This window comes from Artemia franciscana, chromosome 5 (assembly GCF_032884065.1).
Source record: "Artemia franciscana chromosome 5, ASM3288406v1, whole genome shotgun sequence".
NCBI lineage: Eukaryota > Metazoa > Arthropoda > Branchiopoda > Anostraca > Artemiidae > Artemia > Artemia franciscana.
In genome coordinates this window covers 2,672,745-2,699,659 of record NC_088867.1, presented here as the reverse complement: position 1 = coordinate 2,699,659, position 26,915 = coordinate 2,672,745, and the positions used below count along the sequence as shown (strand labels likewise).

The window sequence follows — 26,915 nt, the reverse complement described above, 5'->3', positions numbered from 1 at the left end:
TTAACGAAAATCACACCATCGTATTCAGCGTATCAGAGAACCCTACTATAGAAGTTCTTATCTACAAAAATGTGGAACTTAGTATTTTTTGCTAGAAGACCGATCACGGGTGTGTGTTTATTTGTTTGTTTGTTTTTTTTCCAGGGGTGATCGTATCGACCAAGTGGTCCTAGAATTTCGCGAGAGGGCTCATTCTAACGTAAATTAAACGTTCTAGTGCCCTTTTTAAGTGACCGAAGATATTGGAGGGCTCCTAGGCCCCCTCCCACTCTCATTTTTTCCCAAAGCCAACGGATCAAAATTTTTAGATAGCCATTTTGTTCAGCATGGTCGAAAAACATAATAACTATGTCTTTGGGGCTGACTTACTCCCCCACAGTGCCCATGGGAGGGGCTGCAAGTTACAAACTTTTACCAGTGTTTATATAATGTAAGGATTATTTGGAAGTGTACAGACCTTTTCTGGATGATTTTTTGGTTGGGGGGGGGGGGGTAGAGGAGGTGGCTACAGGGGAGGGGAGGATCTACCTTTGGAGGAGATTGTCATGGGAGAAGAGAAATTCCGTGAAGGGGGCGCAGGATTTTCTACCATTATTAAAAAAAAAAACAATGAAAAATAAATATAAAAAAGTTTTTTTAACTGAACGTAAGGACCAGCATTAAAACTTAAAACGAACAGAGATTATTATGCATATTGGGGGCTCATCTGTTCCTAAATACCTCGCTCTTTACGCTAAAGTATTTTTAGTAATTTCAACTATTTATTCTACAGCCTTTGTGATTCAGGGGTCAATCTTAAAGAATTGGAACAAAATTAAAGCTTTAGTGTAAGGAGTGAAGTATCAATGAGGGGGCAAACCCCCTCATATACATAATAAAAATATACGAATATAGAAGTTCGTTACGTAAGTTAATTTGTAAGTTATGTATATTTTTTACTAATAAAAACGTTCGTTTAAAATAAAAAATTCTAGTTGCCTTTTTAAGTAACCGAAAAATTTGAGGGCAACTAGGCCTCCTCTCCCACCCTTTTTCTCAAAATCGTCTGATCAAAACTAAGAGAAAGCCATTTGGAAAAAAAATAATACGCGAATTTCGTTTTAATTATTCATTTCCGGAGAGCCAAAATAAAAACATGCATTAATTCAAAAACGTTCAGAAATTAAATAAAAAAAACAAGTTTTTTAACTGAAAGTAAGGAGTGACATTAAAACTTAAAACGAACAGAAATTACTCCGTGTATGAAAGGGACTGCTCCTCCCTCAACGTCCCGCTCTTTATGTTGAAGTTATTTACCCTTTAATAAAGTAGAATTGAGAAAGAGTAAAACTTTAACGTAAAGAGTGGCACTTTGAGGGAGGAACAGCCCTTTTCATACACGGAGTAATTTCTGTTCGTTTTAAGTTTTAATGTCGCTCCTTACTTTCAGTTAACAAAACTTGTTTTTTTATTTAATCAAAAACAAAAACCAACCTAAGATCAATGATAGAGAAGTTACCAATTAGATTGAATCAGTGCTGTCACTTACTTGAAGTACTTTTACTTGAAGTACTACTTAAGTAAAATTTTCCATTACTTGTACTTGTACTTAAGTAAAAACTCTAGGGTGTACTTATTACTTGATACTTAAGTAAGATTACGAAATACTTATTACTTAAGATACTTTTAATGTACTTGTTTTTCAAATACTTTACCTTTGACACGAAAATTTTGTGTGTGTGTGCTTCGGCAATGTACAAGAAAACATCACCTTTAGATTTAGAGCAAACTCAGATATAGCTTTTGTGTGTCTGTGCTTTGGCAATGTACAAGAAAACATCACCCTTTAGATTTAGAGTAAACTCAGATATACCTCCATGCCCTATTTTAGATATGAAATAAGGTATTTGTTTTTGACAAAAAAAATTATAGTATTATTAGCACTTGGTTTAATTTTCGTTTAAAAGTTATATAAGAAAGAAAATTGAAATTATTTCGCAGTTCACCGGTCGACAGTGGGCTAAAATCCCTTGTTTTGTGCTAAATGTTGCATACTATAGTCATTTTGGGCTTATATTTCTAACATTAGTGTTTAAGTTTTGTCATCTCGTCAACTGAACCAGATTTCTACCATTTCGTCATCTTCAGGACCATATTATTGGCAAAACTACTGAAGCTATGAATCTTTGCCCATCTAAATGTTGTCTGCAATAAACAAGTCTAGGTAATTCTAGCAGGATCCAATGCAGTGGTATTTTGTCAAATTCGTTCCAGCAAATTCAGGTATTCAGATGAATCTGACTTCAGATTTGTCACTCCATTCATTAGTTATAGGCCCTACTAAATTGACTTGAAGCCCTCTCCCTCTCGCCCTATTTGAGATAGGGTTTGTGATATCGGAACTTGATATGAGCCCTGATCTTAGGCATCTTTGGTCTAGTTTAGATTCGGATCCGTTACTCCATTTGCAAGTTATACTAAATTAAACAGAAAACTTGAATTTTTCAGGAATTAAAACCCACTCCCCCTTGTTATATTTAAGCTAGGATCTTTATTTCAAAACTTGATATGTGTCATGGTCTTAGGCCTCTTTGGTTCAATTTTTATTCAGATCCATCACTCCATTCGCAAGTTCCTCTGAATTAAACGAAAAACTGTTTTTAGCAGGTAAAGCCCTCTCCCCCCTTTTTTATTTGAGCTAGGGTCTTCAACTTGATGTGTCTCATGATCCTTGGCACCAAATCTGGCCATCAAAATTTTCATCCAAATGTAACCAACGTTTCTCCCCCTATACGTGATTACACAAACGGACGGACAGACAGACAGACGGATGGACGGATTTTACAACGTCTTAGGTAGCCATGTTGGCTAATTGGATCCAAAACAAGGAAAGCAATGGCATATCATCATGCAGGTATCATCACCTATTTGGACAGTGGAAAATATCCATCAAGATGGGTTTTTGAGATCTGTCTGTCTGTGCAATCGAGTATAGCGAATTTGTATTGAAATTGAACTATTTGGATTAAAATTGAGCTTAATTAGCGCGATGGGGCTTTAAGTGTTAAAAAAAATTCGAGTTTTTCATTTAATTCACTGTAACTTGCATATGGAGATGAATTTCGATGAAAATTGAATAAAGATGCCTAAGAGTATGATATGCATTGAGTTCTGGGATGGAGACCCAGGCTTAATTAAAAGTTGAGCTTTTCACTTAATTCAGTGTAGCTTGCTAGAGATTGATGGATCTCAGTGAATATTGAACCAAAGGTGCCTAAGACCGTGACAGGCATCAAGTTTTGAGATGAAAACCCTAGATCAAATAGAACAAGGGAGAGAGGGTTTAAGTGCTGAAAAAAGTCAAGCTTTTGGTTTAATTTTGTATAACTTGCGAATGGAGCAACGGATCCAAATTAAAGCTAGACCAAAGATGACTAGGATCAGGGCTCATATTGAGGTTTAACATCACAAGTCATATCTAAAATAGGGCAAGGAGGAGGGGGCTTCAAGTTTTAAGAAAGTCGAGTTTTCCTTCAGTTTAGTAAGGCCTAGAACTACTTCAACCCATGGCTTGCCCAAAGCCTGGAAATAACCCTTTTCTAAAATAAGTCATACTGAAGCCAACCTTCAACCAAATATTCCGTCCCCAGAGAAAAATTACTTTATATGGCACTTGGTATTTACCATGTGACATATAGTGATGGCAAATTCTGTAGGTCTGTCAGTTCCGGTCTTGCTAGTTAGGCACTTCCAGATAAGCTAGGACGACGAAATTTGGCAGGCGTATAAGGGACCAGACCAGATTAAATTTGAAATAGTTGTTTCCCGATTCGACCATCTGGGGGGGGAGTGGGAGGACGGTTAATTTGGAAAAATTAGATCGGATCTTAATTAAATTTGATATTTAGATGGATATCATGTCTCAGAGCTCTTACTTTAAATTCCGACCGGATCAGGTGACATTGGAGGGGGAAACCTAAAATCTTGGAAAATGCTTAGAGTGGAGAGATCGGGATGAAACTTAGTGGGAAAAATAAGCACAAGTCCTAGATACGTGATTTACATAAACAGAACGAATTCACTCTCTTTTGGGGAGTTGGGGGGAGGGTTAATTATGAAAAATAGAAAAAATGAGGTATTTTTAACTTACGAAGGAGTGACCGGATCTTGAATTTCATCGGATGAAATTTCATATTAGAAGGACCTCGTAACTCATTTTTTAAATCCCGGCCGGATCCAGTGTCATTGGGGGGATTGGGGGGGGGGCGGAAATCTTGGAAAACGCTTAGAGTTGAGTGATCAGGATGAAACTTGGTGGGAAGAATAAGCAAAAGTCCTAGATACGTGATTGACATAACTGAAATGGATTCGCTCTCTTTGGGGGAGTTGGAGGGGGTGTTAATTCGGAAACATTAAAAAAATTGAGGTATTTTTGGGTGACCGTTCGTGAGGTATTTTTGAATTTGATATTAAGAAGGAACTCATGAGCGGGGAGAGCGGGTGACCGTTCGTGAGGTATTTTTGAATTTGATATTAAGAAGGAACTCATGTCTCAGATCTCTTATTTTAAACCCCGACCAGTTCTGGTGACATGGGGGGAGAGTTGGAGGGGGAAACCGGAAATCTTGGAAAACGCTTAGAGCTGAGTGATCAGGATGAAACTTGGTGGGAAGAATAAGCACAAGTCCTAGATACCTGATTGACGAAACCGAACTGGATCCACTATCTTTGGGGTAGTTAGGGGTTTCAGTGCTTTTGCGAATTCTGTACTTCTGGACGTGCTAGGACAATATATGACAATTGACTAGATAAAGTTGATTTCCCCAATTCAACCATCTGGGGGGGGGGACTGAAGGGAGAGGAAAAATTAGAAAAATGAGGTATTTTTAACTTACGAGTGGGTAATCGGATATTAATGAATTTTGATATTTAAAAGGACCCTGTGTCTCAGAACTCTTATTTTAAATGTCGACCAGTATTAAGCCTCTGATTTTTCTTTTAAATCAGTCTATTGATTCTTATAATTTTGCTAGAGCTCATGCCATATGAGCTCTTGGCTCTTCCGACCTCGTTACAAGTGCTATACTAGCTCTTAGCTCTTATTTTATTCCTTTTTCTCAGAAGATTTTCGACTTAGTCTCATGGTTTTTGCCACTTCATGGTGTGAAAACTGCTGCTAGAAATAGATAGGTTGCAACTTCTGCCGTATTGTCTTCTAGTATATTTAAATGTGTGCTTGCATCGTTCTTGTGTCCCCTTAAAAGTTCTGTTTCTTACGGTAATATTGGTTTGTCTTCTGTTGCATATGCAGACGACGTTCTTCTTGTTGCCTGGACTCGCCGTGGATTGCTTTACAATTTTACTATATTAACCAATGAACTATCTAAGATTGGACTGTCAGTTAATGCGTCTAAATGCGAGTTTATTTGTTTTAATAACCTTTATGCGGTCGCTCCATTCGTTGCTGGAACTGCAATTCTGCCATGTTCTTCTTTAGTTAGTTGGCTTGGTCTGTGTTTCGGTCCAGCACTTTCCACTACTTTTTCATCCCTAGTGAATCAAGCCGTGAAAAACCTACGCTTCGCTTACGGGAAAATATCCCCAAACAAAAGCCGTTACAACCGCAACGGTCCGTGCATGATTTATAACGCTTATTCCGCCCCTGTGCTTTTGTTTTTATCAGGCATGGCTCATATGTTTCGTAAGAAAAATCCCCATACTCTACGTGCGGCTTATTTCAGATATTGCAAATTCCTCCTCCGGCTTCCTAGATGGCACCAAAACAGAAAAATAATTTCTCGATTTGGTTTAATAGATGTGCCTTCTAGGATTTGGTCTTCCAGTGATAATTTATGTAAAAAGACTATCTACTTTTATATATATATATATATATATATATATATATATATATATATATATATATATATATATATATATATATATGTGTATATATATATATATATATATATATATATATATATATATATATATATATATATATATATATATATAATAAATACTATATATATATATATATATAGAATAAATACTTGAAGTAGTACTTGAAGTAATACTTAAGTACAATTTTGGCAAGTACTTGATATTTGATACTTAAGTAAGAATTTGGAAAGTACTTATTACTTGATATTTAAGTAAAAAAAAACAATGAGTACTTAATACTTGATACTTAAGTAAAAATTTGGAGTACTTGTTGCAGCACTGGATTGAATAAATATCCTTTGCCTTGCAACAGATTTCGCCTGTCAACAATTTCGGTTTTCATTAGATATGCGGACAGGCTGTGTTAAATTAGACTGGGCAAAAATATTTATTATTTTGAATCAGCCTTGAATTTTATATATATAGAAAGTCGACCCATAGTGATCGGTATCTACATTTTCCGTCAAATCACCCTCCTTTTTTAAAAAGAAGGGTAGTAATTTCTTTAGTCGACAAGGTTCTAAAAATGTGTTCACGTAATCATGTAAAATATGAGTTAGATTACGTTAAAGATATTCTGTTCTGCAATGACTACCCAATCAACCTCATTGAAAACATAATAGATAGATGATTAAAAAATGTAATACAGGAAAATAGGGAGCACGTCCCCCTTGATTCAGTTACACTGGCAATTGAGAACATAACCTTCACTACATTATCATACGTCTTGAAACTCAGCGACAAACTTGGAGAATTAAAAAAAAAACCTAATCTCTCTGTTTCTTTCAAAACTGAACAGAAAATTGAACATTTTTTCCACTCGGGAAAGGATAAAACGGACCCTATACTAGGCAGTGGTGTCTACAAAGTCCCGTGTTCATGTGGAAAATTTTACATTGGTAGGACCCATCAACAACTAGGGGAACGATTGCATGAACACAAAATTCCAATAGATAAGTCCCTGAGATTTGAACTTTGATTCAGTTCTGGCCCAGCATATATACGAAGATACTGACCATCTAGTTCTTTTTGAAGAGGCTATTTTAATATCTACCGTAAATAGCCTGGCGCAATCTTTTAAAAAGGCAATTGAGATAAAAAAAAAATATATAAAAAGAAATTTGGCTATTAAAAGAGAGACGGCAGATATTCCCTTAAGCCCAATTTATAACAACTTAATATTAAAAGACTATCAATATTTTCGTCCAGTATAATTTAAGACAGGCTGTTCGCATATCTAATGAAAACCGAAATTGTGGACAGACAAAATCTGTTGCAAGGCAAAGGATACTTACTCAATCTTAACTTCTTCAATTGGTAACTTCTCTTTCATTGATCTCAGGTTGGATTTTGTTTTTGATTCAGTGTCTTTTCTCCTCTTGCAGAGTTCACTTCAGAAGGTTAGATTTTGTTTTTTTTTGTTTTTTTCCTCTTTTTTTTGAGCACTGAGGACAACTTGGCGGAGGTCTTTGCCGAAATATTTGCTTGATTTTCTTCTTCATATTTTGCTACTGGCTGACAAAATCCTCGCTTTTTCACCTATTTGATTTTTCTCTTCTCATTTATTATTTCCTTCTTGTTTTCATACGTTGCTACTTTTTGAAATAGAAGGTTAGCTTTGTTGTATTTAGCATTTTTTTTTAAGTATCATGCAATGTCACAAATATTTCTGGCTTGAAACACACCATCTTATAGTACTTTCTTAGGTCAAATTAAAATTTTCCGTGTGAAAGCCACACTGTAGAGACTTATTTCGCTGTTAAAATCTATGTTTTAGGTGGCTTGATCGGTCATTTTGGGTTTCCCGTTTATGAATATGGTCATTTAACAAGAGATGCCGATCTTGGAATAACGCAACGGATAATCAATGAAGTGGATGGTGATAACATTGCAAGTTATCTAAAGTAAGGATTTTTATCGTGTTAAACTCTTAACTTGGATTCTCAATGGCTCAATTTGATTTTTTAAAGTAGTGAAGTAGTCTTGACATTTTTAAACAGATCTTTTATGGTGCCAGGGTGCTATGAACTAAGAGTCTGACATAATACTAATATTATTATTATTTTTTATTAACTTTTTTCTAGGCTAGTGCGTGCTGAATTTCTTTATGAAGCAAGGAGCAAACCGAATTCTCGCATAATATCCTTTGAGAAACTGTTTCAAGTTCAAGTGGTTTCAAGTTCAAGTGCCATATCTGACAAAACTATTCTATGTACTCAGCGTGCTGTATCTCCTCTTATAGGTATTTAGATAACTTGTCAGACGTTGAATGAGCTTATAAGAACTATATCTTGATGCCGCATCAAACCTCTTACTTGGAGGTTGTAACAAAAGAATCCCTGAGGTCATGGATGCAGGTGCGAGCAAACATTCCCCCTCTTTATAGTGTTCGGAAAAAAAAGTTTCACCCGGAAATGCGGTATACTCGCCCAATTTTCGGTGATCTTAATGGGCTGGACCATTTTCTTATCAGGTGTCAGGGGCTAAAAGAGCTAAGAGGGAGATTTCTTGGAGTGGGTGGTCGTGAGCCCCTTCTTGGAACTTTGAAGTCGACGCCGAAAGTAAATATAGTACCAGTGGGAAATTTTGTCCGGAATTCGAAAGTTGAGTGTTACTTGATTTAGTTTGTTTGTTGTTGTATATGTATGTATACGGCCTGAAAAATGGATTTCAATGCAGTCATTCACTCATTGACTCATATCTGAGTGGTGCTTCATTTCATCCCTTTTGGATCCTCTGGAGTAGTCCCAATAGGGTTTAAGGAGTCCCTGTAAAATTCTAGGATCTATATTTGGTAATGGGTCTAACTAAGACTCTTAGATAGGGCGAGAGAGCTGGATGGCAATAAGCTGCCGGAACGAAGTATCAGACGCATTTGTCTTGTGCAGGAGGACCTGACCCGATCTAATTGTACATCCTGTGGTAGTCTGATGAGAAACGTATTACTGGAAGTGTTTCAACTTGTAAAATGGCCTCATCGTCAATAATTAAGTAAGTAGTTTGATGTGAGACACTAAATGGAGTAACTGATAGCTTCCATGTCTTAGATGCGTTGAAATTGAAAATACAGGTAGCTGACCGTTTTTTTTTTGTCTTTAATGTCTAGTTGTAGGGAGAGAAAGGCTAAGACCTAGTCTTCAGTAATATGGTAGTAACAAATTCCGTAAGTCAGGTAGGGAAAATCATCAGGGCATTCTCCAAGACACTGGTCTATGCTTTATCTATGGAAATTCATACGACCTTGTCAATGATGTAGGTTTTTGCGGACGATGGCATAGGTTTTTGCAAATTTAAACGATGAAAGTGTTTCATCCTAGAGAAATAGTGCATAGCAACGACACTTGCTATGATGCTAAAATTTTTAATAGGTCCGATAGACCAAGTATCTTTGTGTGCCGTAATGGGTGTACCATTGAAAGTCAAGGACACTTGTCTTGACTCCAAAATTTGTAAAAGATTCTGTGAGCCAGGTACGCTGTTTGCACTGTAATGGGTGCACTATTGAAGGTCAACGACATTTGTTTTGTTTCGAAATTTGTAAGGCTTCCGAGAGGCCAGATATTCTTTCTTAATGCTTTCGAAGACAAAGGTACCAGGCTTACGCCTGGACTAACAGTTTATCGATCATCTTACCGGGTAGTGAACCGGTTAGTTCATTGTTTTTCCAAGCTACGTCGTCGGTAGTAGTTAGTTTATCGTGAGTTTTCGATCATTATTTATGCAATGGAAGGATAAACACTTACGTCATATTTCAAAAAGGTGAAGATGATATATTTCAAGAAAGTATGTCTTCATGATAGAGTTATCACAATATTGAATGCTGACAAATAAAAGTGGTTTAACTATGAAACAAGTACTATTGGTGACACCATTGAAAACATATGCGTGCATTGTCATAAAAGTGAAGAGCTAAACTTCTTCGGAGTACCGAAAAAATTCAAGTTTCATAGTGGTGGATATACCAGAGTAACGTTTCCTCAAAGAGAATGAGTGAGATAGTACTCAAAGAGAATGCAAACATAAGACTGATGGTTGATGATGAGGGTCAACTTCTTGCTTATGGTTCTGCTAATACGTTACCCGTTGATAAATCCTATCGCCATCTCTTTGGTATTAGTACTCAAATGAAAGCAAAGGGAAAAAGAAAGGCCTTCTGCTCTGCCAATATCATGAACCATATCTTATCTACATGTCGAAACTGCTACCTATGTAAAAATACTGTGGTAATAGACCAAGAAATCGTAGTAATAGACTGAATCTCATCGAGCCAAACTATGCTTGTAATCAGCAATGTAGACTATTCAAAATAAAATCAATCTTGTAAAATATTTTATTCCAAGGTCAAATCAATATATCCTATAACTTTTAACACAACAACATCATCGTCTTCCTCATCGATCTTGATTTCCTCTAATGCCCTCAGAGGTGGATCAAATAGACGAACGTGATCACCCTCATTCTCGATGCTAATTTCCTCAATCGCACTCTGAGGCAGGTCAAGTAAACGAACATCATCATATGTGTCCCCGATGTTTGTTTCCTCAACTGTCTTCGGGGTATGATGTTGATTTCCTCAATCACCCTCGAGCTCAAGTAGACGCTCACCATTTTCCATACAATCCCCTCCCCCGCGAACACATTCGCACTAAATCCTCAGATGTATAGTATAAATTATCACCATCAGTGTAATAAAAATGGTGTTCTCCTTCCGACTATTTTGAATGTTCAGTGAGGAAATCCTCCCCCTCTTCAGTCAGCCCCTAATCACTCCATATATCCTCCCGGATATATTGATTGCTCCCCTAAAATGAAACAAGCCCAAATGTTACTGAACAGCTACATTAGACACTGTTACATTATGAATACAATTTTGTTCGTAGAAAACATTTTTCACCATTCGATATGTGTGGTTTTACTCTGTTCGAAATTGAAGGTGCTGGTGGTAGTGAAATGAACCTGAGTTCCCATATGGTTAAAATATGATATGTCCTCTTACACGGACACTAGTATGTCTTTTCCTCTTCGATGCAGTGAATTTTACAGTTATACTAGGGACACTCTTAAACAGGTGTACCTTATGACTACAGATGTACATAGACTACAAGATGCTTTAAATGCAAATGTAAAATATATTTAAGACATTGATTTGACTCAGTATTTGAAAATAGTGAGATAACTATGTTATTATTTTATTTTTGAAAATAAAATGTTCCGAAAAAAAATGTTTTCTTTTTCCTTGCTAGGTATTTTAGTAGACATGAGATGTGGCACCCTGCCTAGGATCTCTCTAACTTCAATGGCACCCCTCGTTGACCCCCCCCCTCATTCAACATGTCATATGCATTCAATTTGCTAATGTTTTTACTTTGTCTGTGAACCTCTAATTTCTTTCTTTCACTTAAAGCTTTCAAATTAAATTCCGTATTTTTATAAATGGTCATTTTTTACATTAGGAAAAAAGCTTTATCGGCCAATAGGTTGCTGGCACGTATGCAGGGGGGCCTTCGGGCTCGCCCTCCCCCTCGAAATTTTGTGAAATGTTTAATTTCCCCATGGTTTCTTGGGATTTCTGGCAAAAGTAGGACATTTATTAAGAATCTAGATACATGTGTGAAGCCTGTTTTGGGGAATTTTACAGCATGCAATTATCCAGTCAAATCACTGCCCAATTATTAACCCATTTTCTGTCTAAATTTTTACCTTCTTTGAAGTAATTAGCAATTGTACTGTTATTTTTTTTTGTAAAGAGAGTTTGCTTTCCACAGCAAAATAGAATTATCCTTGAATTTAGGGCGTTTATCCCTCCTTTTCAGGATAAAGTACAGCTTTTAATGGATTAATTTTGAAAACTATCATGTTTCATTAAAATCTACGTTTTTGCAATGGAAGAACTACCCCCCACAGCACCCATATTGCACTGTTAACCCTAAAATTACCCTTTCAATGGGATATAATAGATTAATCACTGGTTCTAAATCGCTGTGAACATAACCTGAGCCTAAAACGTACTTTTGAGGCTTCAGTCTTCTCCCCCCCCATCCGCTACAATACTACAGATTAAAGTTAATCTGTATTTTCCGATATACGTGCTTTTTGCATTACTGAATAAAAAAAGTGCTACTTTATATCTGCTGTCACGAAGGTTTTGCCCCCCCCCCGAAAAAAATTCCTGTGTACTTGCCTGATAGGTTGTTTCGAAACTGTTAATGATGCTTCAAAAGCACCCGACCATGGGAAGTCATGGTATGAAGGGGGGAGTCATACCTTGTTTATATTCGATAAGAAACCAGTTAAATTTGCCCCGTGGAATCGTCACTAAAACTGCAAACAATATAACCAACATCACTTAATTTTTCAATATAAAAATAAAGACATTTTTCCTTTCAACTACTTGAAAAACCTTCATCAGTTAATATTATAGTACAAAGTCTAAGTGATGCTTTTGTTCAAAACACTCGTTAAATTGGATATGCCTGCAATTACCTGATGAAATTTAACGATTAAACGGTTAAAACGGAAAATCCTAATTTAACGGTTCTTAATCGAGTGTTTATGTAGCGGGACATGCGAAATGGTTTCGAATAGAACTACAGATTTTTACGGCAAAATGTGTTTTGCCGTTTTGTGTTTAAACGCAAAATGTGTTTACTTCAAATTAATGAGCTTTAGTTTAAGCATTAGTTTAAGGGAAGAACAACGCGGTTTTAGAAAAGGTAGAGGATGTGTCGACCATGTTGTCACTCTTAGGTTAATAATTGAGAAGTCCCTTCGTTGTCAAACACCTTTGGTCCTTAGTTTTATCGATTATGAGCAAGCTTTCGGTTCTGTTGATAGAACAGCGTTAACAAAGGTCTTATCGTTATATGGTATACCAGAAAAATACATTAAAGTGATTTGCGCTATGTACGAGAATAATACTGCTGCGGTTAAGGTAGGAAATGAGGTTAGCAACTGGTTTTGTATTAAATCAGGAGTTAAGCAGGGTTGTGTTCTATCCCCCTTTATATGGACCATTTTGATGGACTTCGTCTTAAGGAGCACAGGAAAGGCAATTGGAGACCATGAAATCAATTGGGGAGGAAGAACGCTCCTGGACTTAGATTATACTGATGATTTAAGCATATTAGATGAAAGTGTGAGCAAAATGAATGATTTTTAGAGGTTTTACGTGTTCAAGGTGCTAAAATAGGATTGAAAATTAATGTTAAGAAGACTAAGTCACTAAGGCTAGGAATAAGTGAAGATGAACAGGTGACATTAGGTAACGAAAAGATTGATCAGGTTGGGAGCTTCAGTTACCTTGGTAGTATTATTAGTAAAGATGGTGGGAGCAGTGAAGATGTTAAAAGTAGAATAGCTAAAGCTCAGGGTGTTTTTTCACAGTTAAAAAAAGTTTAGAAGAATAGAAAGATAAGTCTACACACCAAGATTAGAATATTGGAAGCTACAGTGATGACAGTGATCAAATATGGCTCTGAAGCATGGGCACTCGTTAAATTTCATCAGGTAATTGCAGGCATATCCAATTTAACGAGTGTTTTGAACAAAAGCATCACTTAGACTTTGTACTATAATATTAACTGATGAAGGTTTTTCAAGTAGTTGAAAGGAAAAATGTCTTTATTTTTATATTGAAAAATTAAGTGATGTTGGTTATATTGTTTGCAGTTTTAGTGACGATTCCACGGGGCAAATTTAACTGGTTTCTTATCGAATATAAACAAGGTATGACTCCCCCCTTCATACCATGACTTATTGGAAGCTACAGTGATGACAGTGATCAAATATGGCTCTGAAGCATGGGCACTCCGAAAAGCAGATGAAAACTTACTAGATGTTCTCCAGAGAAATTGCCTACGGATTGTTCTGGGTACCCGGCTGACTGACCGATTTCAAACAGTAGGTTGTACGAAAAATGTGGTTCAGTCCCGCTTTCTGGGGCTATAATGAAAGAAAGGTTGAGATGGCTAGGCCAAGTTTTACGGATGAAGGATGACAGATTACCGATTGTCCTTTTTGGCCAACCGTCTGGGGCTACACGGAAAGCAGGTCGTCCTTGCCTGGGTTGGGAGGATGTCATAAATAAAGATTTAAAGGAAATGGGAACTTCCTGGGAGGGTGTAAAGAGGGAGGCTTTAAATAGATTAGGTTGGAGGAGGAGCGTGCGTAGCTGTGTTGGCCTCAGGCGGCTTGGTGCTGCAGTGAGTTATTAGTAGTAGTAGTAGTAGTATTAGCTTTAGATCGTTCAAATTGGAGGGAGGTTGAGGTTTTGGTTGCTTATTTCGGTACTTATCGGTTATATAATAGACACTCGGGAAGTGAAGTTCGATTAATGCTAATGAAATGAAACAAAATATGATGAATATATAATAGTTAAGAAACAAATTTGGGATATATATATTTTTACATTAGGGGGGGGGTAAAGCATAGCATATAATAAATGCGTAAACTAACTATTGCTGTATTTAATATATGCTTTGCTTTAAACCCCCCCACCCCTAATGTGTAAATATGTTGCCCAAATTTGTTTGCATAAACCAAAGAAAACCAAAATACAAACTAAATACTTAAAAAAATAGCTACAATTTATTTTGCAACCAAACCAAAGTTAATTGTGTGGTATAAAGAAGTTGCTTGACTGGTTTCTTGTATCACGTTCGCGTCAACCGCGATCAAAACTTTATAATGTCTATTATATAACCGATAAGTACCCTTTTTCGTATAGAAAATCCAATTAGTTTAAACTTGAATGTAATTGTTGTATATTTAGGGAGTTTGGGATAGGGCTAGGCGTGTTATTTGTAAAAATAAAAACTTAGTCTGTATTTGGAAGAAAAAAATCATCTATGAAAAACATTTTCCTTATTATTGAAGAAAAATGTTTCTGACACATATTTTAAAGCCTCAGTTACCTAAATTTGATTTAATAGAAAGACAATGGGGTTCTGTCATTATTACATTATGATCGGTGCGCTCATAATTCAACCCCCGGAGCAACCCAATCACTATTCAATCCAACCATCACCAAGCCAAACCCAATAGGGACTGCCCACCCCACCCACCCCCTAGAAAGGAGGTGCAGTCAATGTCCAAAACTCGAATCGATCTTAAAAATAGAAGAAAATTTAAAAAAAATGAAGTTTATGATAAAATATCAATTTACATCTGGTCTCCCGTCCAGCCGACTGCTATATTCATTTACGCTGCTGCGGTCTATCCCAACTGTCATTAATAGTATATACAGTATAGTATATCATGTATAGTATAGTATATCATGAATAGTATAGTATATCATCACAGTATAGTATATCATGAATAGTATATGTATATACACAATCCTCTTATTTTTGCAAGATTTAGAATGGATTCTCTTCATTATACAATTCTTTGTTTAGCCCATACCAGTTCAATCATTCGGTACTTGTGTATTATTCAGAAAACACTCAATAAGTGAAGTTAGGTTCTTTCGTGAAACAAACTACGATGCAGGTATATTTGAATTAAATATTTGGTACTTGTTCATTACTCAATTGATTCAATTCAACTCAGAACACACTCAAGAATTTTGCTGAGAAAATATGGTTTCATAGCAACAAAGACAAAACTCGGTTTAGTTTGCTACGCATAGTGATAGAAGATAGTGTCTGAACATGGATTTTGAAATGAAGATTTGGGATTTGCCAAAGACCGAAAAAGAGGCAATTATATTTTTCCAGGATAAGCGGTTATTGCCCACAACAAAACAGTGCGTCAATGGACACAATCATATTTTATTTATTTCATTAGCTGTATCAGAAGTTTGAGCTACTAGGGGGGGGGGGGTGCATTATATCAAATACCTTTTAAAACCTAACCTAACCACCCCCAAATATAAAATATTTCATTAAAACATACCTGCATCATAGTTTGTTTCATGAAAGAACCTAACTTCACTTATTGAGTGTGTTCTGAATAATACACAAGTACCAATCGTTCTTAGTTACGCTCAAATCCTAATTGGAATTCCCACCATAAACAACAAACTTTTGCTTATGACCTTAGATTACATCCATGCATTAAATTAGGGGTGAAGATAACGGTTAAATAGAACCGATCGATCATTTTTAGTCTCGTTTAGCTATTAGCCAAAAAATGTCTGTATCGTCCATTATTTTTAATCTTGTTTAGCTCTCAGCTGAAAATGAGTATTTAGCCGAAAAATATTTGTGATATCCATCATTTTAGTCCTGTTTTGCTTTTAGATAAAAAATCCTCTTATATCCGTCATTTTTAGTCTAATTTAGCTTTTAACCAACAAATGTCTCAAATGTTTAATGTTAAGAAAATACCTGAAAGTGTTTAAGGTATAGTATGAATGGTTTGCAAAAACACGAAAATAGTACTTCTAATAACAACTCACCGCAGTGCCAGATCACCCGAGGCCAACACTGCTATGTTTTATCAAGAAAACATTTGAAAATGTTCGTGGTATAGTATGAATTGACTTCTTACTTGACTTAAGTCTCCTGCCGGGCACTGCTCGGCGTAGAGAGTGACGTCTGCCTCCTCAACACACTTCAGTCCATGGCGAGTATTTGCTCTTCGCACTGTCTGATGTTTGCCATCGTCAAGAACTCGGACAGGCTGTCGGACCAACGTTTCTTCGGTCGACCGCAAGGTCGCTTCCAACCAACTTTGATAGGGTAGAAGTCATAGATCAACTTTGCGAGTAGATGTGGTGGCATACGAAGCTGATGCCCGAACCATCGTAAGGTTCGCTCGGCTGCTTGAGTCGAAAACGAAGACTGCTCTGTGAGCTGTAGAAGCTTTTCATTGCTGACGAAGTCGGACCATCGTAGGCCCTCAATCCTCCTAATGGCTTGCAAAAAAAGCACGACTTACTTTCGTAAATTGTCCTTTGACGTTCTTCACTTTTTTTTCTAAAACTGGAATTTGGAATAAAAACCTGGAACTGGAACCTAAAACTGTAATGTTTGACGATGAAAACAGCAACAATTATCAACTTCCGAAGTCAAACGATGAAAAGTCTCTTCGCATAAATCAATAGTACAATTGTGCACGAGCCCAAACGGCTATATTTCGTCCATTATTTTCTATCGCTTAATGTTATTCACTGGACACGTAGACCAGGGAACAATTTTAACTCCATCAGAATTACTAGTGAAATATTTTCGACCTGAAAAGAGTAGCTTTCAAAAAATGCAGAAAAATAAAGGTCGACCGTGTGTGAAACAAGAAGAAGTTTTGCAATACGTATAAAAATGGTAGATATTTAAACATTTAGTTTAAATATCTTTTAGTTTAATTAGTTTGATTAGTTTAATTAAAATTTAATTAATTAATTAGTTTAATTAATTAATTAGTTTAATTTAAAATTAGTTTAGTTTAAATAGCTTAAACATTTAGTTAAACATCAAGTAAGGGAAGTTAAAAAATAGAAATCTGTGCTGATGCTGTTGTAAATAAGGGATATTTTTTTTTTTCAAGTGTGATATAATACCACATGTTCGTTTGGGAGCCCGATAGCGTATGAAGTAGTGAGAGAGACTGATATAAATATATATATATATATATATATATATATATATATATATATATATATATATATATATATATATATATATATATATATATATATATATATATATATATATATATATATATATATATATATATATATATTGAGATGCTGTGCAAAGTTAGGATGGTGGTTTCTTGATTATGGTTTATGAGCTAAGTCTTGCTTAAGACGTCATTCTATCCTGCCCCAAGAAGTGCTTCAAACAGTTTTGTCTTTATTCCTACAGATCCTATTGTTGGGGCTTCTGCGTAATATTTCTTAAGCTGGATTGTCTGGAATGTAACAAAGATAAATTTTATTTTAGAAAACTTTACATGCAAGCATAAGGCTATCTACACTACTGAATTCCGTACAAACTCAACCCCATACAACTCAAACCTCATGCAAATCAACCAAACATAGCTTGACCCCTGCTTAATTCAGTCTCTACACAAATCGATCCCTACTTAAATCGACTTAAAAAAGGCTCAATCCCACACGACTATCCCACTGTATAACTTAATCCAAACATAATTCAGCCAACGCAAGAGCTTTTTAAAAGTCAACAAATGTGTTGACTTTTTGCTTAGGCTTAGGCTCATCATCTGAAGAAGAAGAACAAGATACAAGTCAGAAAATGTCAGTTAGAAAAAGAATCAACCTCCTGGCAATCTTTTAAGTTGATGAAAATTCAAGCTGCTGATAAAGGAAATTAAATCTGTATTTGAGAAACAAAAACTCCAAAATAAAATTAGTTTTCTTTTTCGTTTCTTTTTTATATTTAAGGAACAGTCAAGCAGTAAGTAATTTTTAATTTTGAAGTAAATTTTGTAGTTTTTTTTAGGCTAACCAACACTTGCTTGCGAAAGATGCTTAGTAAACACATTTTGTTTATTTTTCACTACTGTAATGTTAATAATTAGTGATATTATTACGTGTTCAGAAAATACCGTACAAGCAGGCACTCACCCAGGATATTTTCGGGGGGGGGGCGAATAAAAATTCAAAGGGGGAGAATGATAAAAACAAATTATTTTTGATAGTCTGAATAAGAAGTGGCCAAAAATAAAAAAATTATCCCCCCCATCCCCTGAATCCCATCTTAACCCCCTCCCTGAGCACGACTTTACGTACAAGTTGAAGCATATACTTCTTTATTTACAACGTGGCTTTTAAAATTTTTGGGAAAAAGCTCCATAGCCCAAAAGCTTGACATCGCAAATTTAGTTGTTATCCTTTCATTTATTCGTTTCTTTACTTTGTCAATTACTTCCTTACTTCCTTTGTTACTTCCAATTACTTTTCAATTACTTCCTTTGTCTATTTATTACTCCCTTTCTTGTCAGTCTCCCATACACTTTGGTCAACAAATGAACTAAAGGCACATGTTAAAACTATTTCATACCCATTAGGCGGTTGTTAGGAACCATACCCATTATTCAGTCTAATCACATGCAGACTAATTTCAACCTTACGTGCAGAACAAAATACCACATTATCAAAAATACTCTCTTTTATTTGATTTACGAGCTATTTACTGAAAAGCGTACATTTCAGGGCTAGAAAGCTATGATCAGATACAATGACTACAACAAAAGTGATTAATTTCAGAGTTTGTAATTGAAGGTGATACGGTGAATTCAGCGTTGGTATTCATTTACGTGTTTTGGTAATTTCATCATAAGAGGGTTAACTACAACTCAAACAATCTCAGAATGTTGGGGGGGCGATAAATTGGATCTGATAAATACTTGACCCGGGGAAAGATTTATGAAACAGCCGGCATGTAACGCAAAGTATATTTTTACGTTACACTTTCCAGGTATTGAATCCCAGAACTCCTCATATATTTTGTTGTTTCCAGTGTCTGTTCCCATGATAAAATAGACAAAAAAGTATTTAATTTTCTTTTGTGCATTATGTTTTTAATACTGTGATGCTTAAAAGGACTTGTTTGGATTGTTTGTTTATTAGGATTGTTTGTTTATTATCTTACCATTATTTGTTTTCGCAAAAGGGGTATAAGGGCACGATGTTAGTTGTACTGGATCTTACCTGGTGTGTCTATGGTAGAGCAGGCCTGTCTTTGATGAATCTGAGATGGATTTGTTTTTATTTTAGGCACTTGTCAGCAGTTCCGCATGTTGCTGGTACTAAGTATGATTATGAACAAGCACTATGGGTAAAGGATCAGTTAGTGTCTTCCGGAATTGATGACGTAGAAATTATAAAGCATAAGGTTTTGCTTTCATATCCACCAAATGATAATCCAAACCAGGTATAAACTTTCTCAAGCTCTAGATTGTGCTAAGAATAACTTTTTTTTTTTTGCAAAACTACCACCTTTTCGCTTCAATGTTGTAGTGAAAAATTTAGCACCTTTCGCCAATTCTACAGTGGTACTGTTGTTGGACAGTAGAAGCTACGTATCTACAATAATTTAAATTTGTTCGAATTCCCATCGTGAAGTTGAATGTAGAAATTAAGTTACAAAGTTTGGCTCCAATTGTTATTGGCCTAATAAGCAAATACGAAAGCAAATCAACCAATGAAATTAGTAGAAAATGATTTTTTTTTTTTTACGCAGCATAGGAACACGGGATTCTCATTTTGGTTCAGTTTGATGTAACTGATTTATTGTGATTTCGTCCTTAAGGTACTTAATGAAAACAAAGGGCTTAAGTCTATACTGCAAGAAATATTGAGACAGCTAGGTATTGATGACTGATAACAGTTTACTAAAAACTGTGCTTTTTGCCAATCCTGTGGGGATCAGACAAAAGGTAGAATGTTCGAAACGGTAAGGAAAGTAGTTATAAAGGTTTCATAAAGGTTATAAAGAGATGCGAACTTCAAAGGTCAGTAAAAATAGCGATGTTCTAAATAGGATTGGGTGGAGGAGAAGTGTGCAGGGCTGTAACGACCTCAGTGAGCATTTTGCTGAATTGAGCAGTAATTAGTGGCAATAATAATAATTGCAGACATATGATTCAGAGAAAGGTGAAATTTTTCCAAAGGCTAAATAGATGACAACATATAACTTAAAGTAAAAAAAAAGTTCAAAGCTTAAGCCTTATTTTCATACTGTATGTTAGGGTTTTTTAAAACTATTTTTTAAATGCTTATAAAACCGTAGAAGGGCCCTTGGAAGCTCTACAAGAAAAAGTAAGCTACGAAACGACTACGATGAAAGCTTATAAGCTACTGTGATTAAATGTGAAATGTGTATGGTGTGTATCCCTCTAATGTGAAATGTCTATGCGCAGGAGACCCTTGGAGCATGGTGTTTCTTTGAAGTTTTTAAGAAAGAATTATAGAAAAGACATTTTCAGCCAACTCTTTCTGGGAAGTTTTCATCCATACTATGGAATGACAAATCTGAGCTGAATTTTTCTGACAAAAAAATTATACGTAAAAGCGGTAGAAAAAAATTGTTCGCAGCGGGTTTTTTGTGGTCAGTGGCTAATGGCTGATGGAATGGCTAAGTGGAATGGCGACGGATGACATTTGTGGTCAGTGGAAGAGGCTGATGGCTTATGGAATGGCTAAGTGGAATGGCTAATGGCTAACGGATGGCTTTTGTGCTCAGAGAAAGAGCAACTAGTATCATAACCAGGATATTTCTTGGCATGAGTCGGGTGGTTTACAAAATCATTTGTCAGTTACATCAAAAACTGTTATGTTATATCTAAATGTATTCAGTACTTTTATTGGAGAAAATGGACCCAAGTCAGAGCACAATCCTCATGGTCTTTATTATCAATTCTACCTATTGGAGACTCAATATCTTCAACAAGAAAGTAATTGGTGGCTAGAACTGAAAAGAAAACCAGGGTTGCTTATGCTTCTTTAGTGCTGTCGCAAACAAATATGACAAAAAAGCTCCTTGCGAAAATGAATAATGCTGTTGTTCTTCCCCATGTTTTCTACTTAGTTTCTTTCACAGTTATTCTGAATGAAAGTGAAAAGAAACAGATTAGAAAGCTATTTTTTCGTTATGCGAAGTTTCTTCTGAGTGTTCCGATATGGTGCCGTAACACCGTACTAAAACAATATTACGGAGTTCTCGACTTGATCGTACAGCTGGATAATTTATATGTAAACTTGTTGTCAAAAGAGGTTTGCCACCCTTGGAGTGGTTTACTTTTTTGAAAAGTCTAGGTTATTCGTGCTTTTATTATGTACATATTTGTTCCTATTTTTGATTTGTGTCTTTCTTTTTCTCTATTCTTCTTTTTGATACTCCATCACCATGCTTTTGTGTTATTGATGGGTATAAAATACATTCATTCATTCATAGTTTTTTTTTATATTTACAGTTTTTTACAGTACAGGTGGACACATGTTTCTGCAGGTCTTTACTACTACAACAGTTGGTAGCTTATTGCAGCGCAAATTCATCAGATACCAACACAGCATCCCAAGTTTCAGTCTTAGTTGTCTTTACCTGAGGGACTGACACTCCTTGAGGCAGAAGGAGGGAGGTTGTAATTGAACCGTGATCCCTAGAGTTTCCATGTGCAGTTTCACCTACCGCAGTGTTGCAAGTTTCTGGCATTAGATTTAGATACAGCAATAAACTAAGATTACCGCATGCAATGTCTGAAATGCTGATGCTAGAGTACATAAAAATTTAATAGTTCTCCACTATTTATAATGTTACCGCATGTACTGTAGTAACAGTACAAGCTGTTACTGGTGGTGCTCATAGTAGGTAGTTTCTGAGAATGATCAATGAAAAATTGACCATGGCTAAGCTGTCTCTAGGGTTTGGTCTAGGGTTAAAGTTTGTGTAGGTAGTTTGTGTAAAGTTTAGTAGGTAGTTTCTGAGAATGATCAATGAAAAATTGACCATGGCTAAGCTGTCTCTAGGGTTTGGTCTAGGGTTAAAGTTTGTGTAGGTAGTTTGTGTAAAGTTTAGTAGGTAGTTTCTGAGAATGATCAATGAAAAATTGACCATGGCTAAGCTGTCTCTAGGGTTTGGTCTAGGGTTAAAGTTTGTGTAGGTAGTTTGTGTAAAGTTTAGTAGGTAGTTTCTGAGAATGATCAATGAAAAATTGACCATGGCTAAGCTGTCTCTAGGGTTTGGTCTAGGGTTAAAGTTTGTGTAGGTAGTTTGTGTAAAGTTTAGTAGGTAGTTTCTGAGAATGATCAATGAAAAATTGACCATGGCTAAGCTGTCTCTAGGGTTTGGTCTAGGGTTAAAGTTTGTGTAGGTAGTTTGTGTAAAGTTTAGTAGGTAGTTTCTGAGAATGATCAATGAAAAATTGACCATGGCTAAGCTGTCTCTAGGGTTTGGTCTAGGGTTAAAGTTTGTGGGATAGCCTTTTAATGTTTTTGGACTCTGGATCAAATAAAATACCAAGGGTATCGTCAAATTCCCTACTTTCGTTTCGTGTTAAATTTCCTGCTTAAGGTTTCCTGTTCCAGTTAACTGTTATTATTTTAATGATGATTTGTTCATGTAAGGTTGAAATTTTATTCATTTTTTTTTTTTTAGTTTTGACAAAAGGATTATCAATAGAAATGTTCTTTTTTCTCTCTCTCCTATTGACTCTGTCTCTCACACTCGCTCACTATTTCTCTTTGTCCTTCTCTCTCTTTCGCCCTCTTTAAATGAAGTCGCTAATATCGATATTTCAGAAATACAATAATAGAATGAAAAATCTGTTTTCTGTAAAAATAATTTGGTTTTCAATAATCAAATACTAATCTTTATCTAATGAAAAATACTTCTATGCGAGAACTTTTATTAATATCTCCTACTTAAATACAATTCGGGGAGGTGTTTAGAATATAAAATTCAAATTTGCTTTTCTTTTTGTAAGTACTTGCTCACCCTAACTAGAAGGGTAAACACAAAGTTTCATTAAAAGAAGTAAATTAATTGCTAGCACTATCCATGTGTTTTCCTTAGAAAAAAACATAAGATAAAACGGTGGCCTTTTGAGGTTATCGTGAATAATACCGTGTTAAAGTAGTATTTAAATTCAACGGTATTGACAATGTTGAGTTTTATTTCAGGTCCAAATTACCGATCCAGCTGGTTTGACCTACAATTTTTCAGCCCAGCAACCTGTGCTCTTTTCCCCAGAAGAAGGACATCCAGATATAAATAGTAATTTCTTGGCTTATTCGGCGCAAGGACAAGTCTCGGTATGTAGTTTCTTTAGATCTACATCTAAGAATGGACTTCACCACATGCTGATTATATGTCCAATAAAAGAATATGGGAAATTTAAAAGAGTGGTAACTGGCACTAGTATCGAAAAGAAAAATCACTAACGCCATCTAGCGCTTGGTGCCTTGTTTTAAACCAGAACTGCTCCATACTTGTCTTTTCAGGCACTTTAAGAAGAAGGGTAGTGTAAAGAAAGACAAATTTTGTCCCTAGTAGGCCTATTAGCTTAAACTCAACTAGTCTACTTAACCTGCATAGATTTTTTATCTTTCGCCTACTTTCTGCATAATGGAGTTTGATTTTAAACATTTCCCGAAAATTAGAAATGCTGGTTAACTATCGCTTATAGAGAAATTTCTGCTATAATGCTATTGCATTGTAAATTAACATCAAAAATCTAGTTTCCTTTGAAATTTTGTACTTTTTCGATGAAGTTGCCAGACTCTACATCTTAAGTGGCGTTAGTTGTTTTTAACTCCTACCTTCCCAGGTCAATTTGGTCAATAGCCGCTTCTTTCTAATCTCCAGTTCTCTTTGTATCTAATAAGCAATTACGTGACTTATATGAAACAGAAAAAACAAAAATATAGAATATTGTCCCATCAAATGTACCATACCTTGGAATTTGTGGAGATTTTGAGTTTTTCAGCTGTTCATGTTGTATTTATTGTCCCACCCTTCCTCCCAAATCCCAATTTTTATAGATTGTACCTTAATTTTCTCTAAAATCTGTTGGAAATATTAAAAGCGCGAAATGTGTTGCTGCAAGTATAAGATGTCAGATACGCCATGTTTTTTTTTTTTTTTTTTTTTTTTCTTTTTTTTTTTTTTGTTTTTTTTTTTTTTTAGCTGAACTTATGAAAGAGTATCCTTTTAGATTTTGATAAGATTTTCAGTAATCTTAGAAACCTGTTTTCCTGTTAGTACGGGGCTATAATATATATATATATATATATATATATATATATATATATATATATATATATATATATATATATATATATATATATATATATATATATATATATATATATCTGATCTCAAAACGATCAGCAGCTCTACAACTTGTGTGAGAAAAAAAAATATGTATACGGATTGAAGCTAAAATATCCCGCACTTTGGAATTTGTTCAGATTTTGAGATTTTCAGCGTTTCAACTTTATTTCAAATCACAATTTTGTTAAATACCAGAATTATTATTTTATTTTGCGAACTTACAAATTTGTATTTATTTTATTTTTGAACTCTTTATTCCTTTAGATTTCTATTTTTACATTATTTTGTTTAATTCCTCCCACTCTTGCATACGAATCCAAATTTCTTAGAAATAACACGTCAAGTTTCACTAAAGGCCATTGGAAAGTTTTAGTTATAAAAATTGGCAATTTTTGTAATACAAGCCAAAGTTACCAACTACGTTAATATCAACACATTTTTATTATTTTTTTCTTTCAGGGGGATGTCGTCTATGCATATCATGGAAGACCAGACGATTTCAAACACTTGGAAGACAATGGTGTTAACGTTACAGGCAAAATTGTGCTTGCTCGCTATGGAAAAATCTTTCGAGGAAACATTGTAAGTATAGCTTTCTCACTTTTGTGGTCAATATTACAAAATAAATGAAATATAATTTCGAAGACACATTCCCTTCTAAACTAGCTTAAAATAACAATACATTCCTCAGTTCAATCGGAATATCTTCAATAAATGTTCTTCTATAGGCACCTTTGATTTAATTCAGGTTTTTATTGATTTTTAGCTAAATAGTTAACATTTCTTACCAGTTTTTTCGAGTAATCCGTCATTTTCTTTCACAAACTGATATTGACACAAAACTTTTCACTTTAGACAAGTAATTCTTGAGGGAATACGGGTTTATCGGCTCTAATGCAGCCACCACTAGATTCGTTGAAGGACATAATCAAACAGTTCGTCGTAACAGACCGTTTGACTTGCTCAACTCGGATGGAGGGACTTGGTCCAGTTACCAAAACTTAAAAAATAGAATTTTGATAGCAATTGACGATTAGAAAGATTTATTTTTTTATGCTGATTCCAAACATATACAATTTATCAAGTTTAATGTTAGCCATCAAAAGCTGCGAGCCGCAGAAAATTAATATTTGCCAGATTTTAAAGATAGGGGGAAAACACCTCCAAAGGGTCAAGCGATCTTGATGAAAATCATACCATCAGATTCAGCATATCTGAAAACCTTTTTTGTACAGGGGTTAAGCTCCTATCTATAAAAATGCGGAATTTTTGAATTCTTGCTAGAAAAAAGATCACGGATGCATGCTTATTTATTTGATCTTTTCCAGAGGTGATTCTATCAAACCCGTGGTCCAAGGAGATCGGGAGAGGGCTCCTTCGAACGAAAATCAAAGTTTTAGTGCCCTTTTTAAGTGGCCAAAAGGGTTTGGCATTTTTCAAAGTGGCCATTCTCATGCCCATTTCTTTCCCAAAGATATCTAATTAAAATTTTGAGACAGTTATTTCAAACAACATAGTTGCAGTTTCCAATAACTAGGCCGTTAGGGATGACAAGACCCCGCATAGTCAATGGGTAAAGGGCTTTAGGTTATACAATTTGCAGATTGTTCACACATAATGTTTTTTATTGGGAAATTTACAAATATCTTTTTGGAGGGAGGGAATTATCTGTGGTGGTGCATTTTCCTTTTAGAAGATAGTTTTCAGGGGAAATTTTCCAATCGACACTTTTCTGGCATGATTTGAAAAGTGATCAAAAATTAAATAAAAAGTTTTTTCGACTGAAAGTAAGGAGCAACATTATAACTTAAAACGAACAAAAATTAATCTTTATATGAAGGGGACTGCCCCTTCCTCAACTCTTGTTCTTTACGCAAAAGTTTGAATTTTTGTCGCGATTCCTTAAGAAAGACTCCGATTCCTTAAGAAAGAAGGGGCAGTTCCCCTTATATAAGGAATAATTTCTGTCCGTTTTGAGTTTTAATATTGCTCCTTAATTTGAGTCGGACAAATTTGTTCTTTTTATTCAATATTATAACAAACATACATCCAAGGTGTATATTTACCACATTGTGCATTATTTACCGCATTGTGCTATTATTGTGCAAGAATTATTATATGAATTTCGCTTTTCATGTTTATTATCGTTATGTGTTTTTTTCTGTTTTTGCGGATTTAGTACAGGTCAGAAATAAATATAATCTAATTCAATTCAATTCAACCGGAAAAATGAGTAAAACATAGTGAGCTTTGACGCTA

The 26,915-nt window shown here is 35.3% G+C and overlaps 1 protein-coding gene across 1 annotated transcript in view; it reads left to right on the top strand.

Annotated features, from left to right (window-relative positions):
* Positions 1-26,915, top strand: part of LOC136026873 (putative N-acetylated-alpha-linked acidic dipeptidase) — a 102,533-nt gene that overhangs the window by 20,529 nt on the left and 55,089 nt on the right. The window contains exons 2-5 of the mRNA XM_065703661.1: positions 7,697-7,823; positions 19,601-19,757; positions 23,504-23,635; positions 25,116-25,238. Of these exons, the coding sequence (XP_065559733.1) occupies positions 7,697-7,823; positions 19,601-19,757; positions 23,504-23,635; positions 25,116-25,238 (539 nt within the window). The remainder of the gene's footprint in view (positions 1-7,696; positions 7,824-19,600; positions 19,758-23,503; positions 23,636-25,115; positions 25,239-26,915) is intronic.